Source organism: Sycon ciliatum, chromosome 10, assembly GCF_964019385.1.
Source record: "Sycon ciliatum chromosome 10, ocSycCili1.1, whole genome shotgun sequence".
In the NCBI taxonomy this organism is placed as follows: Eukaryota; Metazoa; Porifera; class Calcarea; order Leucosolenida; family Sycettidae; genus Sycon; species Sycon ciliatum.
In genome coordinates, this window is record NC_088652.1 from 22,789,255 (window position 1) to 22,801,269 (window position 12,015).

General features: G+C 48.7%; 1 protein-coding gene across 1 annotated transcript in view; it reads left to right on the forward strand.

Annotated features, from left to right (window-relative positions):
- Nucleotides 1–6,074: 6,074 nt before the first annotated feature.
- Nucleotides 6,075–12,015, forward strand: part of LOC135825913 (delta-like protein 3) — a gene marked incomplete in the record, with an annotated part of 10,504 nt that continues 4,563 nt past the window's right edge. The window contains 3 exon segments of the mRNA XM_065338550.1: nucleotides 6,075–6,517; nucleotides 7,821–7,949; nucleotides 11,230–11,349. Of these exon segments, the coding sequence (XP_065194622.1) occupies nucleotides 6,160–6,517; nucleotides 7,821–7,949; nucleotides 11,230–11,349 (607 nt within the window).

Here is a 12,015-nt window from a genome sequence, read left to right on the forward strand (position 1 = left end):
ATTCATTTTTGCCAGCACCTTTTGAACCTTGACTGTGATGATATGAGTACGAATTCTGTCATCAGACAGATAAAGTTGTATGCAGCACATGTACTGTACGTACGGTATGCAGGGCTAGCCGGCTGCAGAGGCTGCAGGATGCATGGTGCAGTCCCTTATGCCAAGTGTCGGATTTCACTTGCCACAACTGTACTAGGAACCGCCACACAAACTGCAAGTGCACGTGCGAGGCTCAGCACCACAACGGGCAGGTCTGTACAAACGTACGGTACACACGCCGGCAGTGGCAGCCTGCCAGGAGAAACGCGTGTGCCACAACCCAACACTACTACAAGTCGTAGTTCCAGCCCCGCAGCAGGCGTGCATGCATCCCGTAGGTCCAGCACTACTCCAAGTCGTAGCTCCAGCCCCGCAGCAGGCCTGGATGCATCCCGTAGGTCCACCGATACTGAACAACAAGTACATGAATGGCAGGAACACCAGGGCAGACGCACTCGAGCCGCCCCGAGACAAAGGCACGCGGCAGATACTAGTAGTCAGTCCCAGCTAGCTCAAAGCATAACAAGGCGGGTGGAAACATCCCGCTACACCAAGCCGGCTCGTGATAGCGAGCCGGCAGTAGACCTCACGGCATCACCCCGGGCCAAACGCAAAGTGTTTTACGTTGGCAACGTGCAGCCACACTGCTCCGCATCATCAATTGCTGAATGGTGCTCTGCCCGAGGAGTGCAGATTCAGGAAGGTGTCATATTTGCATCCAAGCACTTCAGAACTGCCTACGCACGGGTGACCGTCGAGGCAGCTGATGAGAACACAGTTGGTGACAAAGGGTTCTGGCCGGATGCTCTTTCGCACACGGTTAGGCCCTGGCGTTTTGCCGCGGACAGTTTTGACACCAGCAATGCCAACCAGGCAAACAACGTCCTCTCCTCAGGCTCAGCATGGTGGCGCGACCACAGCTGAATCCACTGGCTCGGCCCTACTTCCCCCCTTGCCAGGGTAAACTGACCTTGCTTTCCGTAAATTGCCGCTCAATCGTTAACAAATCTGCCGAACTGTCTGTCATTGCTGATTTCAACAAACCTGATGTCATCTGTCTAAATGAAACATGGCTAAATCCAAGCATAGCGCTCACCATCTCCGGTTATACCACGTTTCGTCGCGACCGACCACCTCATGATAACAAATCCGGTACGGCAACCAGAGGATATGGTGGAGTTGCGATTCTTGTCCGGCAAAATCGCTTCGGAAGAGTCCAAGTTCGCGACGACCTTGCTCGTCCGACCTGTGAATCCGTATGGGTTGAGCTTCACCCAATCTTAGGCTCCCCGACACCCATCCTCGTCTGCTGTACCTACCGTCCGCCCTCAGTCAAAACCACGGAAATAGACCACTTCTGTGATATGCTAGCTAGTGCTTTGGTAACCGTTCCCATGTCATCGTACCATGTCATAATGGCTGGGGACTTCAACAGTAAGCACAAACGGTGGTGCCCATCGGATTTAACGTGTCCTGCTGGGGCGGCACTTTTTCGCACCCTTACCTGCTTCGGTTTGGATCAGCTGGTGCAGAGTCCAACGCACACAACATCTTCCGGAACACAGTCATGTCTAGACCTTGTCTTCACGAACCAACCCCTGCTGGCGACGGACGTTCACACAGCTTGCGCTCTTGGCTCCTCGGACCATCTCATGGTTTCATGCCAGTTCGCCGTCTCATTGCCCTCGGATCCAGACCTGCCACTTCCTCCTCGCAAACCGTTCCCATATCGCTTCCGTCGAGTTCCCTCTCAGTGCTGGGACTCTATGAACGCTGATTTCTCCTGCCACGACTGGTCGTTTCTGCAACCAGAAGGCTCTCCAACTGTTGACGCCGCGGTAGATCACTTTGCAGCCGTCCTTGAACGAGGGTTCCAACAGCACCTCTCCAACTTTGCTATCGGCTACAACAACCGGAAACATTCCAACCCAACATCCTCGACATCTAGTCCCCCATGGGTGACACGGTCCCTCGTATCTGAAGTGAAGCGCAAGCGTGATCTTTTCAGCATCTACAAGAAATTCCCAACGCCGGTTAACCGGGAGGCTTACCGAGTTCAACGCAACTTCGTCAAGCACCTTTCTCGTACCTCACACCGCTCCTTTCTAAACTCTCTTTCTGCAACACTCTCCTCCCCCGATCGCCCATCACTCCACCAATTCATTCGCAACCAGTGCCGCGGGACCTCCCGCGCGCCAATCCAGTACCTGACGGACTCCCATGGCAACCGCCAGCACGATGTGAAGGCGATTGCAGACACACTGAACAAGCAGTTTGTTTCATCCGGCATTCCGGAAGATCCGAATTGGGTCATTCCATCGCTGTCCCCAGCCCCTGAACTTAGCGCACCACTCACACGCGTCGTTACCACGACTGCTACCGTCTGTAAGCACCTCAAACTCCTGAAGAATTGTAAGTCCCCTGGCGAAGATGGCATACCCAATGAGGTTCTCAAATGGCTTGCGCCATCTCTGTCCTATCCCTTGTGCCTGCTCTTTAACATGTCATATCGTACAGGAGTATTTCCGTCCGTCTGGAAATCTGCTGTTATCGTCCCGATCTATAAGAAAGGCCAACGCTCTCAGGCTGGCAACTACAGACCAATCTCTCTCCTTCCCGCTGTGTCCAAGGTCTGTGAACGTATTTTCTTTGAGTCTCTGTACTGCCACGTCACCCCAGCGCTTTCACCATCTCAATCCGGTTTCTGCCGTGGAGACTCCACAACTTTCCAACTAACACGTCTAGTACAAGACATCTACACCCAGCGGAACCTCAGGCGGCATGTTGGCATCGTGTTCTTTGACCTAGCGAAAGCTTTCGACACCGTCTGGCATCGTGGTCTGCTTGCAAAGCTAGAGTCCGTCTTCTTGGTACACGGTCCAGCCCTGCAATGGCTCTCATCCTATCTTTCCTGCCGCCACCAGACTGTCAGAGTATCTACCTCCCTATCAGACCCATTACTAGTCGTGTCTGGGGTACCCCAGGGGTCCATACTTGGGCCGCTCCTATTTCTACTGTACGTTAATGACTTGCCAGCCCTTGTACCAAATGTAAGTCTTTTTGCTGACGACACTGCTCTGATGTGCTCCGACAGCTCGGCAGACAACCTCACGGCCTCCATGCAGTCCGGGGTCAACGCTACAGTAACATGGATGGAAACCTGGAAACTGAAGCCTAACCTCGCCAAAACCGAGGCCATGTTCTTCTCTCCCTCGCCCCCCACTCAACTTCTGTATTTTCCTGGTCTAAATAGTACACCTATTAAAGTTGTTAACGAGCACAAGCACCTGGGCGTTATTCTCGACCGCCAACTCTCCTGGTCTCCACAAGTCCAGTCTGTGTGCAAGCGTGCGAGTGCGTCCTTAGGTATGCTACAACCCCACTGCCAACACTTGAATGATAACTGCAGAAAATTGTTCTTTAAGTCGTACATTTTGCCTATATTTGACTATTGCGATATAGCTTGGTGCGGGTTGTCTCAGACTTTACTCCACAGACTGGAGGTACATCAACGCTTGCTTCTGAAAATTCTGTTTCGAAAAGACCAAACATTTGCCTCCCTTTGTCTTTATAAACTTGCTTCCACGCACCCTCTTCTTGCCCGACATCAGCAGCATCTTTGTATCCTTGTGCAAAAAATCTTCCTAGCCCAAGTCCCGAAACATATTGCCAAGTACAACTGGTTTGTTACCACTAGACCAACACGCAATGCCTTATCACTGCCCCGAGCTAGTTCCTCTCTGTTTTTGAAATCCCCTTTCTTCTCAGCATACTCCCTTTGGTCTAACCTGCCTACTAGCATTAAGACATGCCAGGATATCAGGAAATTCACAGTCCAGCTTTCCACACTGTCTCATCCGAAGTGATCCCATGTATTATTAATGTGCCTCCCTTTCTTTTTCTCTCCCTATCTCCTTTCCCTCTCTGACAGCATCTTTCTTTTTTTCCCTTTTAGCTTGCCGTGGTTGGCTATCACCTGACCTCTCATGTTTATTGGCAGTCTTCGGACGGGCCAGGAGATGTTGAATAAATAAATAAATAAATAAATAAATAAAACCTGGCTGAACGTAAGTTAAGAAGACTTTTGAAACGCTGATATATCAGAATAACATGCATGGAATGAACAGTTCGAAAGCCATTGGGCATACACTCATATTCATACTCCTGCCCATTGCTGAAGCGATGATAGCGATCAAGCTATGTCAGACATGGCAACGAACGTGTTACTTGTGCTGGGATTACACCATTCAACAGCTTGCAAAGCTGACGGACACACACACACACAGACACACACACACATGCACACACACACACACACACACACACACACACACACACACATACACACACACACACACACACACACACACACACACACACATGGCTCTTTCACAGACAGCACTTGACCATGTACATGTACTTGAGCGCAATGCTCGTGATGCTATCCATAAAAGAACGGAATATACATCACTATGCGCTGGCATAGTTTCACTGACTTGCTGTGTCCTGCACACATGGGTGCTTTTACATGTACCTGTAACTCAGGCGATTAAAAAAACAACAACACTAAGTACACGTCTTACTACTCGTCAGAAGGGGAGAAGACGACAGAGTATACAATAACAAACAGCAGGGAGAGTAGGGGCTGCAAAGCAAGCCTGATGACTGATGTTCATAATGTCTGCCCTAGGCTAAAAATACTTGAAGGATGACGCACAGGTTTGCGTCACAATAGAGAGGTTTCGCTTCACGTTGTTCTGCACTACACCGTGAAATTTCACGTCGGTGTGGCAAATTTTGGCGTCGAAACTCCCGTTCGGGACGTGAGCTGAGGTCAACTCACGTTCGACGTGAACGCGAGTTTTTGCAAATTTAGCCTTGCTATCAGGTTGGGATTATTGACTCGATTTGTCGATTTTGCCTAAACTAGCTATAAATAATATTTGTGCGACTTTGGCCTCACCAAATATCACTTTTTTCACTTTTTGAAGTTTTCGCTCCCAGTTTTCGCTCCTGTCGTCAGCGACACGACGTGATTCACAAGCAACGTGAAACGAAAGCTCTTTCTGAGCTCGCGTCGACGCAAAAAATTGACGTTCACGTCAGAGCACAAATCACGCGGGTCGAAACCTCTCTAATTAGCACTTTTCCAGTCAAGAACTTGAACAAGTAGTATGCATAATGTCACGGTCCGACATGTCGCTGTCAAGGTGGAATGCATGCCTCAGCTGCATCCGTAAAACTCTGCTAGATGTACGGACTTTCGAAAGAGCGCTTTAATAGATACCCGTAGTACAGGACTCCGGATACTGCCATTACTGGTAGTCAAGAAGGAGGATCTACAGAGACTGTGAACTGCAGTGCACGGCGCGGGTGTAGATTTACCATGCACGTGACTGTACTGTCTGTGCTGCTCATTGAAATCCGATCGCGTGTGTCAAGAACGCGTTCAGTTAGCACGGCCGGCCCTGGCCTATGTAGACCTGTAGGCTGTAGCTGTGAACTGACTGTCAGTGGACCGCGAAGTGGCGGATTTCGCTGATTCGCACCGACCGTACTTCATTCTGACCGTACTTGGCGAATTAATTATTTCGTGCAATGAACAATTACATGATGAACATGTCAACTCTAACTTTTGTGGTTGGCCTGTGTGTAGACTCAACCGTCAACGTAGGAGTAGACAGACCATGTAAACCAGTAGTAGATGTACTTGCGAGTGCATTTGAATGTCTCTTGGGTCTTTGGGATCGTGCCACATGGTGCGGCGCTGTTTGGGGCTTGTTGATAAGCAAGTAATATTTGCAGTCCGGCGTAGACAGTTGTAGTACCATGACAGGCGAAGTCGAGTAGGCCATTCATAGGCTAGGCATAGGATCTAGAAGGAAGACGTGAAAATGGTGTTGATTTCCTGTTTCTCATTTTTTTGCAACTGTACGATGTATTACGAACATGCACTGCCGAAGCATGCTTGCCTGTCTCTGTCTACACTCAGCTCGTCGAAGTACATGTACCACACTCCACAGCCGCACAGGTACACTGTGAACTAACGTGTTAGATCGCTAACATTTTTCGTCAGGAAACCTGAGCCGGCTTTCCGTCAGGAGGAACATAATCCTTTTCATGCATTCATTGCATCTTGACTTGAGCACATTGATACTCACATATATAGGGCGAACTGTTGTTATTCTCATTCCAATTCCGTTGTCGGCCGTTTGCTGCACGGTCGCGTTAGCTGGTGCACTGGTAAATTTTCTTTCCTTGAGCTCTCCGGCGTGTCGAACCCTGGCTAGTAGTACTAGTAGTGACCTGGATTGCAACTTTGTTTCAATAGTTCTGGGATTTGCCGAGCATTTCGCGTCTATCCAGGTTGCAGACCGCTTTGTTACCTATGCCCAAAGGATGGAGTGTCAGCATTCGCTTTCTCTAATTTCTACCCTTCTCTTGCTGTTCTCACTACCAAGTGCATCGCGTGGTGCCAGTAAGTACCTTGTCAAGTGAAAGTCACTCGATTTAGGCCAAGGCCTGTGGAGAATCCATAAATACAAATACAAAGTAAGACACACTATACCGTTTTGTGATAATGAAGAACATGAAGTCAGCTCCTTCCAGCAATTCGAAAACTTGTTCCACTGGCTCGATGTCATTCGATACTCCTGAACCCAACAATTTAGGAAATCATTTTTGTAAATATTATTCAAATCCGTCTAGCCAAGCGCGCAGGTACGAATGATTTGAAGTGCACCTATTTGGACTCTCGCTGGAAACACATAAGGCGTGTCTCTCCGGAGGCGTGGGTTCGAATCCTACCGCTGCCACCATGACTAGTTAATGTTATGTTTGGCCTGCAAGCCACGGAGGCTAGGCTAGGCGTCCATTGGGACTCGAGGACAAGACAAGGACTGATTCATTTTACAACGAGCAGGCGCATATAATAGAGATGAGAGAGAGACAGGACGAAGAGAGACAATACAGAGACAAACACTATAATTATACTACAAAGGGAGAATAGAGAATCTTGCCCCGCCTCCACTGCTTCGGCTGCCATCGCTATGTGCATCTCTGTGCGTTTTTGCCGGCGTTTGGACCATGATGGTTTGTGGTTATCTTGTAAAAAAAACAAAAAAAAAACATTGAATGACGACTGCACGGCACAATACAGTGTACAGTGCACGTGTACAAAGCGAAAAAAAACTTGGAGTGTGTTAGAGGTGTGTGTACAGTATTGCATGGTTTTACATATTCAGTAAAACGTGACCTAACCAGACGCCCTTGGCGCGGCGGAAACTGTCCTGATACGCTGAGATTCCGCTTGATCCAGAGATGAAAGTTTGATCCACAGCACTTTGATGCACGATCATGCAGGTGTTCATGCTTTAGGGCATACAGTCCTTACCACCGTAGCCATGGTAGCGGCGCATACTTGTACGCCTGTTAGCGTTCATGTGGGCACATGTGCAGGGTGTGAGCCTAGCGTTTGGAGTGAGTCAGCCATTGCACAGTTCAATGGTAAATTCATTTCAAATCTTGGGAAAGTGGGGTTACAAATAAATCGACCTCCGGGATTTGCAGTCACATGTACAACAATGTGGAGCTCAACCAAGTGTGTACACAATATTCCGCCAGGAACGCATGGAAAAAGCCATCCAAAATATCCTTTGAGTGCACGCAACAGAGAATGCGCTACATCTACTGTTTCTCTGAAATGTGTTTGTGTGTGTGTGTGTGTGCGTGCGTGTGTGTGTGTGTGTGTGCGTGTCGGTGCATGCGTGTGATTGGTGCAGGCTGCAGTGACCTGTTCGCTTGCAGCGCGCACGGAATATGTACTGCGGGAGCGCTGGCAGGGACTATTGTGTGCAGCTGCGTTACTGGTTACTATGGCGATACGTGCCAGTACAGCACATTAGCTGACGGTCAGTATACCCATACCTATACTCAATCTGCGGACAGAACTGTTTCGTCCTTTGTGGACTCGTCAGTGCAGCACAGAGGAAATGAGGCCGAACCTGATAGCAATGGAAATAAAAATTTCCAATCAGGCCCGAACGTACCTTGCCAGAGTGCTCAAACTGACAAGTCAATGAGCTCTGCATAACGCAAACAGCAAAGGCACTACTACCCCACGCAAGAGTGCTCAACTGCTACAAGAGCAGGAGCGAAATACTCAATCTGCGGACAGAACTGTTTTGTCCTTTGTGGACTCGTCAGCGCACCAATACCTATATAAAGTCGGAGCCAGTAAAGTGGCATTTGGATTCAGGACGCAATTATATTCTGAAAATGCTCATGGGAAAATGTTACTCATGCGACCTATTTATCCAGACAAATTACTTGCATCATGGTCCCTAAGTTCGACTTACCTACAGCTGCTAGCTGTACTGATGAGGGCTAGATGGCCGAAACAGCTTGCTGTCTGCAGCTTGGGATATTACGCTCATCGGCATGTGCCTTGTTGATCACTCTCCGTGAGCTGCCTTAGTGCTGTAGCGTTATTCATTGCCCGCTACTTTTCATAGTTGTAGCATGCTTGCGCAAGTATCCTAGTAAATTGAGCAAAAAAAGTATGGTTTTCACTGACTCCAAGTGGATGTGTTTGCTTGTAAAATATATATAAGCTTGAGAGACTTGCTGCTCTACCACTAAGTTCTCTCCTCTCTCTCTCTCTCTCTCTCTCTCTCTCTCTCTCTCTCTCTCTCTCTCTCTCTCTCTCTCTCTCTCTCTCTCTCTCTCTCTCTCTCTCGCTCTCTCTCTCTCTCATTATTTTCACTATGCTGCTGGGCAACACGCTTCCACTTATTTATTTATTTATTTATTTCTGCACCTCGTGGCATGTCAAGACAGCCAATTGAATTGAGGAGAGGGTGAGACCAACCACGGAAGAAGAGAAAAAAAGAAAATTAAGAGCACGTACACAAAGTGGGAAGGGATTAGCAACTTACAAAGCAATGGGATGCTCAGCGAGCTATGCAGCGGAAGTGGTGACTGTGACTTTGTTTACTGGGAGATACTGAAGTGCTGTCTGACGAGGGTACGGAATTTGGGCATATCTGGAGCTTGTCTAACACTGGGAGGCAGTTGGAGCCACGTGGAGTAGGAGGAAAAGAAAGGGGAATTTACGAATAGGGTAGACCTAGCTAGGGGGAGACGAACGCAGCTTCGGGTGGTGCCACCTGAATTGAACCAATTAAGGGACTGTAAATGAGCAGGGTGCTGGTCAAGGAAAATTGAATGCGCCAGGGTGCACTTGGAAGCATCAAGGTAATGTTGCAGAGTGGTAGTGGATGCAGCAGCATACAAGTCTAGATTTGAGGTATAACGATCAGTACGGAATATGATTCGCAGTATACGGCGATGGAGAACTTCTAATTTACCTATGTGGGTTTTGTTAATGGTGGACCAGGCAGGGAAGCCGTACGTGAAGAGGGGAAGAATGTATGATTTATAAAAATTAATCCGGCAATTTTTGGGCAAATGGGACAAGTCACTTGACATTATGCCGACAGATCGGCATACTTTGGACGACACATGATCAGCATGGTGAGACCAGGAGAGGGCGGAATCTATGACAATGCCAAGGTGTTTATGGTGGGGCGCTACAGAGATAGGGTGACCGGGATCATCGGGAAAGTGGAAGATGGGCACTGGATCTGTGGGAGGGGGAAACAGGAGGAGCTCGGTTTTGGTCACATTTGGCTTAAGGTACCAAGTGCTCATCCAGTGAACAATGTCGTTGATACAGGTCTGAACTTTGGGGTACAGGGTGGCGTGAGATGGGGAGGAAGCAAGGACAGTGGTATCATCTGCAAACAAAGAAATATTGGGAATTGAATAGGGGAGGTCATTAACGTATGTGAGGAAGAGCAGGGGACCTAAAATGGAGCCCTGGGGCACTCCGGATGTCACAGACTCGGGGTCAGATAAGGTTCCATTTACTGTGACGCACTGATTTCGGTCCAAGAGGTAGCTAGTTATCCAGGCGAGTAGGGAGCCGGAGACACCATGGGCACGAAGTTTGGCGATCAGGCCCTTGTGCCACACGGTGTCGAAGGCCTTGGAGAGGTCGAAGAAACAGATGCAGGAGACCTGCCGCTGGTCTTTTAGGGAGCAGAGGTCTTGGATTATGCGGGATAATTGCAGGGATGTGTTGTCCTTACGACGGAAGCCAGATTGTGCGGGGTGAAGAAGAGGGGAGATATGGTCGTACAAGCGGTCGTACACTATTCTCTCTAGCAGTTTGGAGACGCAGGACAGGAGGGAGATTGGTCGGTAATTAGACGGGTTGTTCTTGTCGCCTTTATTTTTGTACACTGGAATGACAGTGGCTGACTTCCATCGTGACGGGAATGTGCCGGAGGAGAGGGAAAGGTTAAAAAGAATGGAGAGTGGGCGGGCAATTCAGTAGCTCAGTTTCCTGAGGATCTCATTGGTGATCCTATCAGCTCCGGGGGATTTGTTCAGAGGCAGTCTTGCAATATACTTGTGAACAGTCGATGAGGTGATGATCAGGGAGTGCAATGTAGTTGCTGGTGGAGGTAGAGAGGAAATAGTGGGAATAGGAGCATCGGGGTCAACCTGTAAGCCAGCACTAACGAAGTGGCGGGTCAATAAGTTACCAATGGATGCCGGAGAGGTGCTTGTTCGACCATTGGGGCCCACCATCTTCGAAGGTATAACCCGGGCGCTGGTAGGATTTCGCAGTTGACGAATGAGCACAGGGAGGGATGGGAGGCGAGGGTTTGTGGGAGATATCGTGGCACGGAGGTTGCGGATGTAGCAGCGATGGCAGGATCTGGAAAGGCATTTTACATAGTTACGTTGGTGTTTGTATTTGTTGAAATTTGTAGGGGATGGGTATTTCCGGTAGATGCTGTAGAGATCGCTCTTGACTTTAATAGCTGCTTTCAGTGATGGAGTCATCCAGGGGCAGGGTTTGTGGCGTGATTGCAGAAGGCAATGGAGCTGTAAACGTGTTGCCCAAGACAATTTCTTTATTTTCGACGGGCTGTCCGAAACCCCAAAAACAATTCGCGTCCTGCTAAAGAAAATGTTCGTGTTTGTGTTTGTTTGTCCCTATGCACACTTCTGTGTGTGTGTGTGGATATGTTGTGTTGATGTTTACGTACATGAGGAGGGGCAAAATGCTGACATGTATGTGTCCGACTACATGTGAATAAATATCTGATATTCCTCTAGGCTGCAGCAGCCAGCCGTGCAGTGGCAATGGGCAGTGCATACCTGCAGGGGGCACTAACTACGTTTGTCTATGCTACGACACGTACTACGGAGACTTCTGCCAGTATGGCGGATCCACAAGTGAGTAAAGTTCTTGTCAGCTGTGAATTTTTCCTCGTCTTTCACCTCTGCAGTGCTCATACTGAGATCGCTTGTACACAAACGTGTGCCATGAGGTTTGGTCTGGCAGGTACAATTTGCATATTTGAGATTTAATGGTCTCATTTTTGTACTTTCATTGGTTGAGCAGTTTACTGTATTTTCTGGAGTACAAACCTTCACAGAACGATACTCAAATAACTACCTCACATTGATCTTGGTTGAAGTTGTCATCGCGTTATCACCACCGTTGTTGTTGTTGTTGTTGTTGTTGTTGTCGTTGTTGTTGTTGCTGTTGGCTGCAGAGCTGACTGAGGACAAGATAGAGTCCGTATTCCAGGTAAGGACGATAATGGCGGCAGCGTTTTGAGCAGGAGTATATTGTGCGTCAATGCTCTACTTTGTAACGACAGTGACCTGATGCCGTCCCTTCTCTCTCTCTCTCTCTCTCTCTCTCTCTCTCTCTCTCTCTCTCTCTCTCTCTCTCTCTCTCTCTCTCTCTCTCTCTCTCTCTCTCTCTCTTTCTCTCTCTTTCTCTCTCTTTCTCTCTCTCTCTCTTTCTCTCTCCCCCCCCCCCCTCCCCCTGGAATCACATCTTATCACTCATCTGTGTTTTAGAAGTCTGCTTTCTACTCACCTCCCACCGCT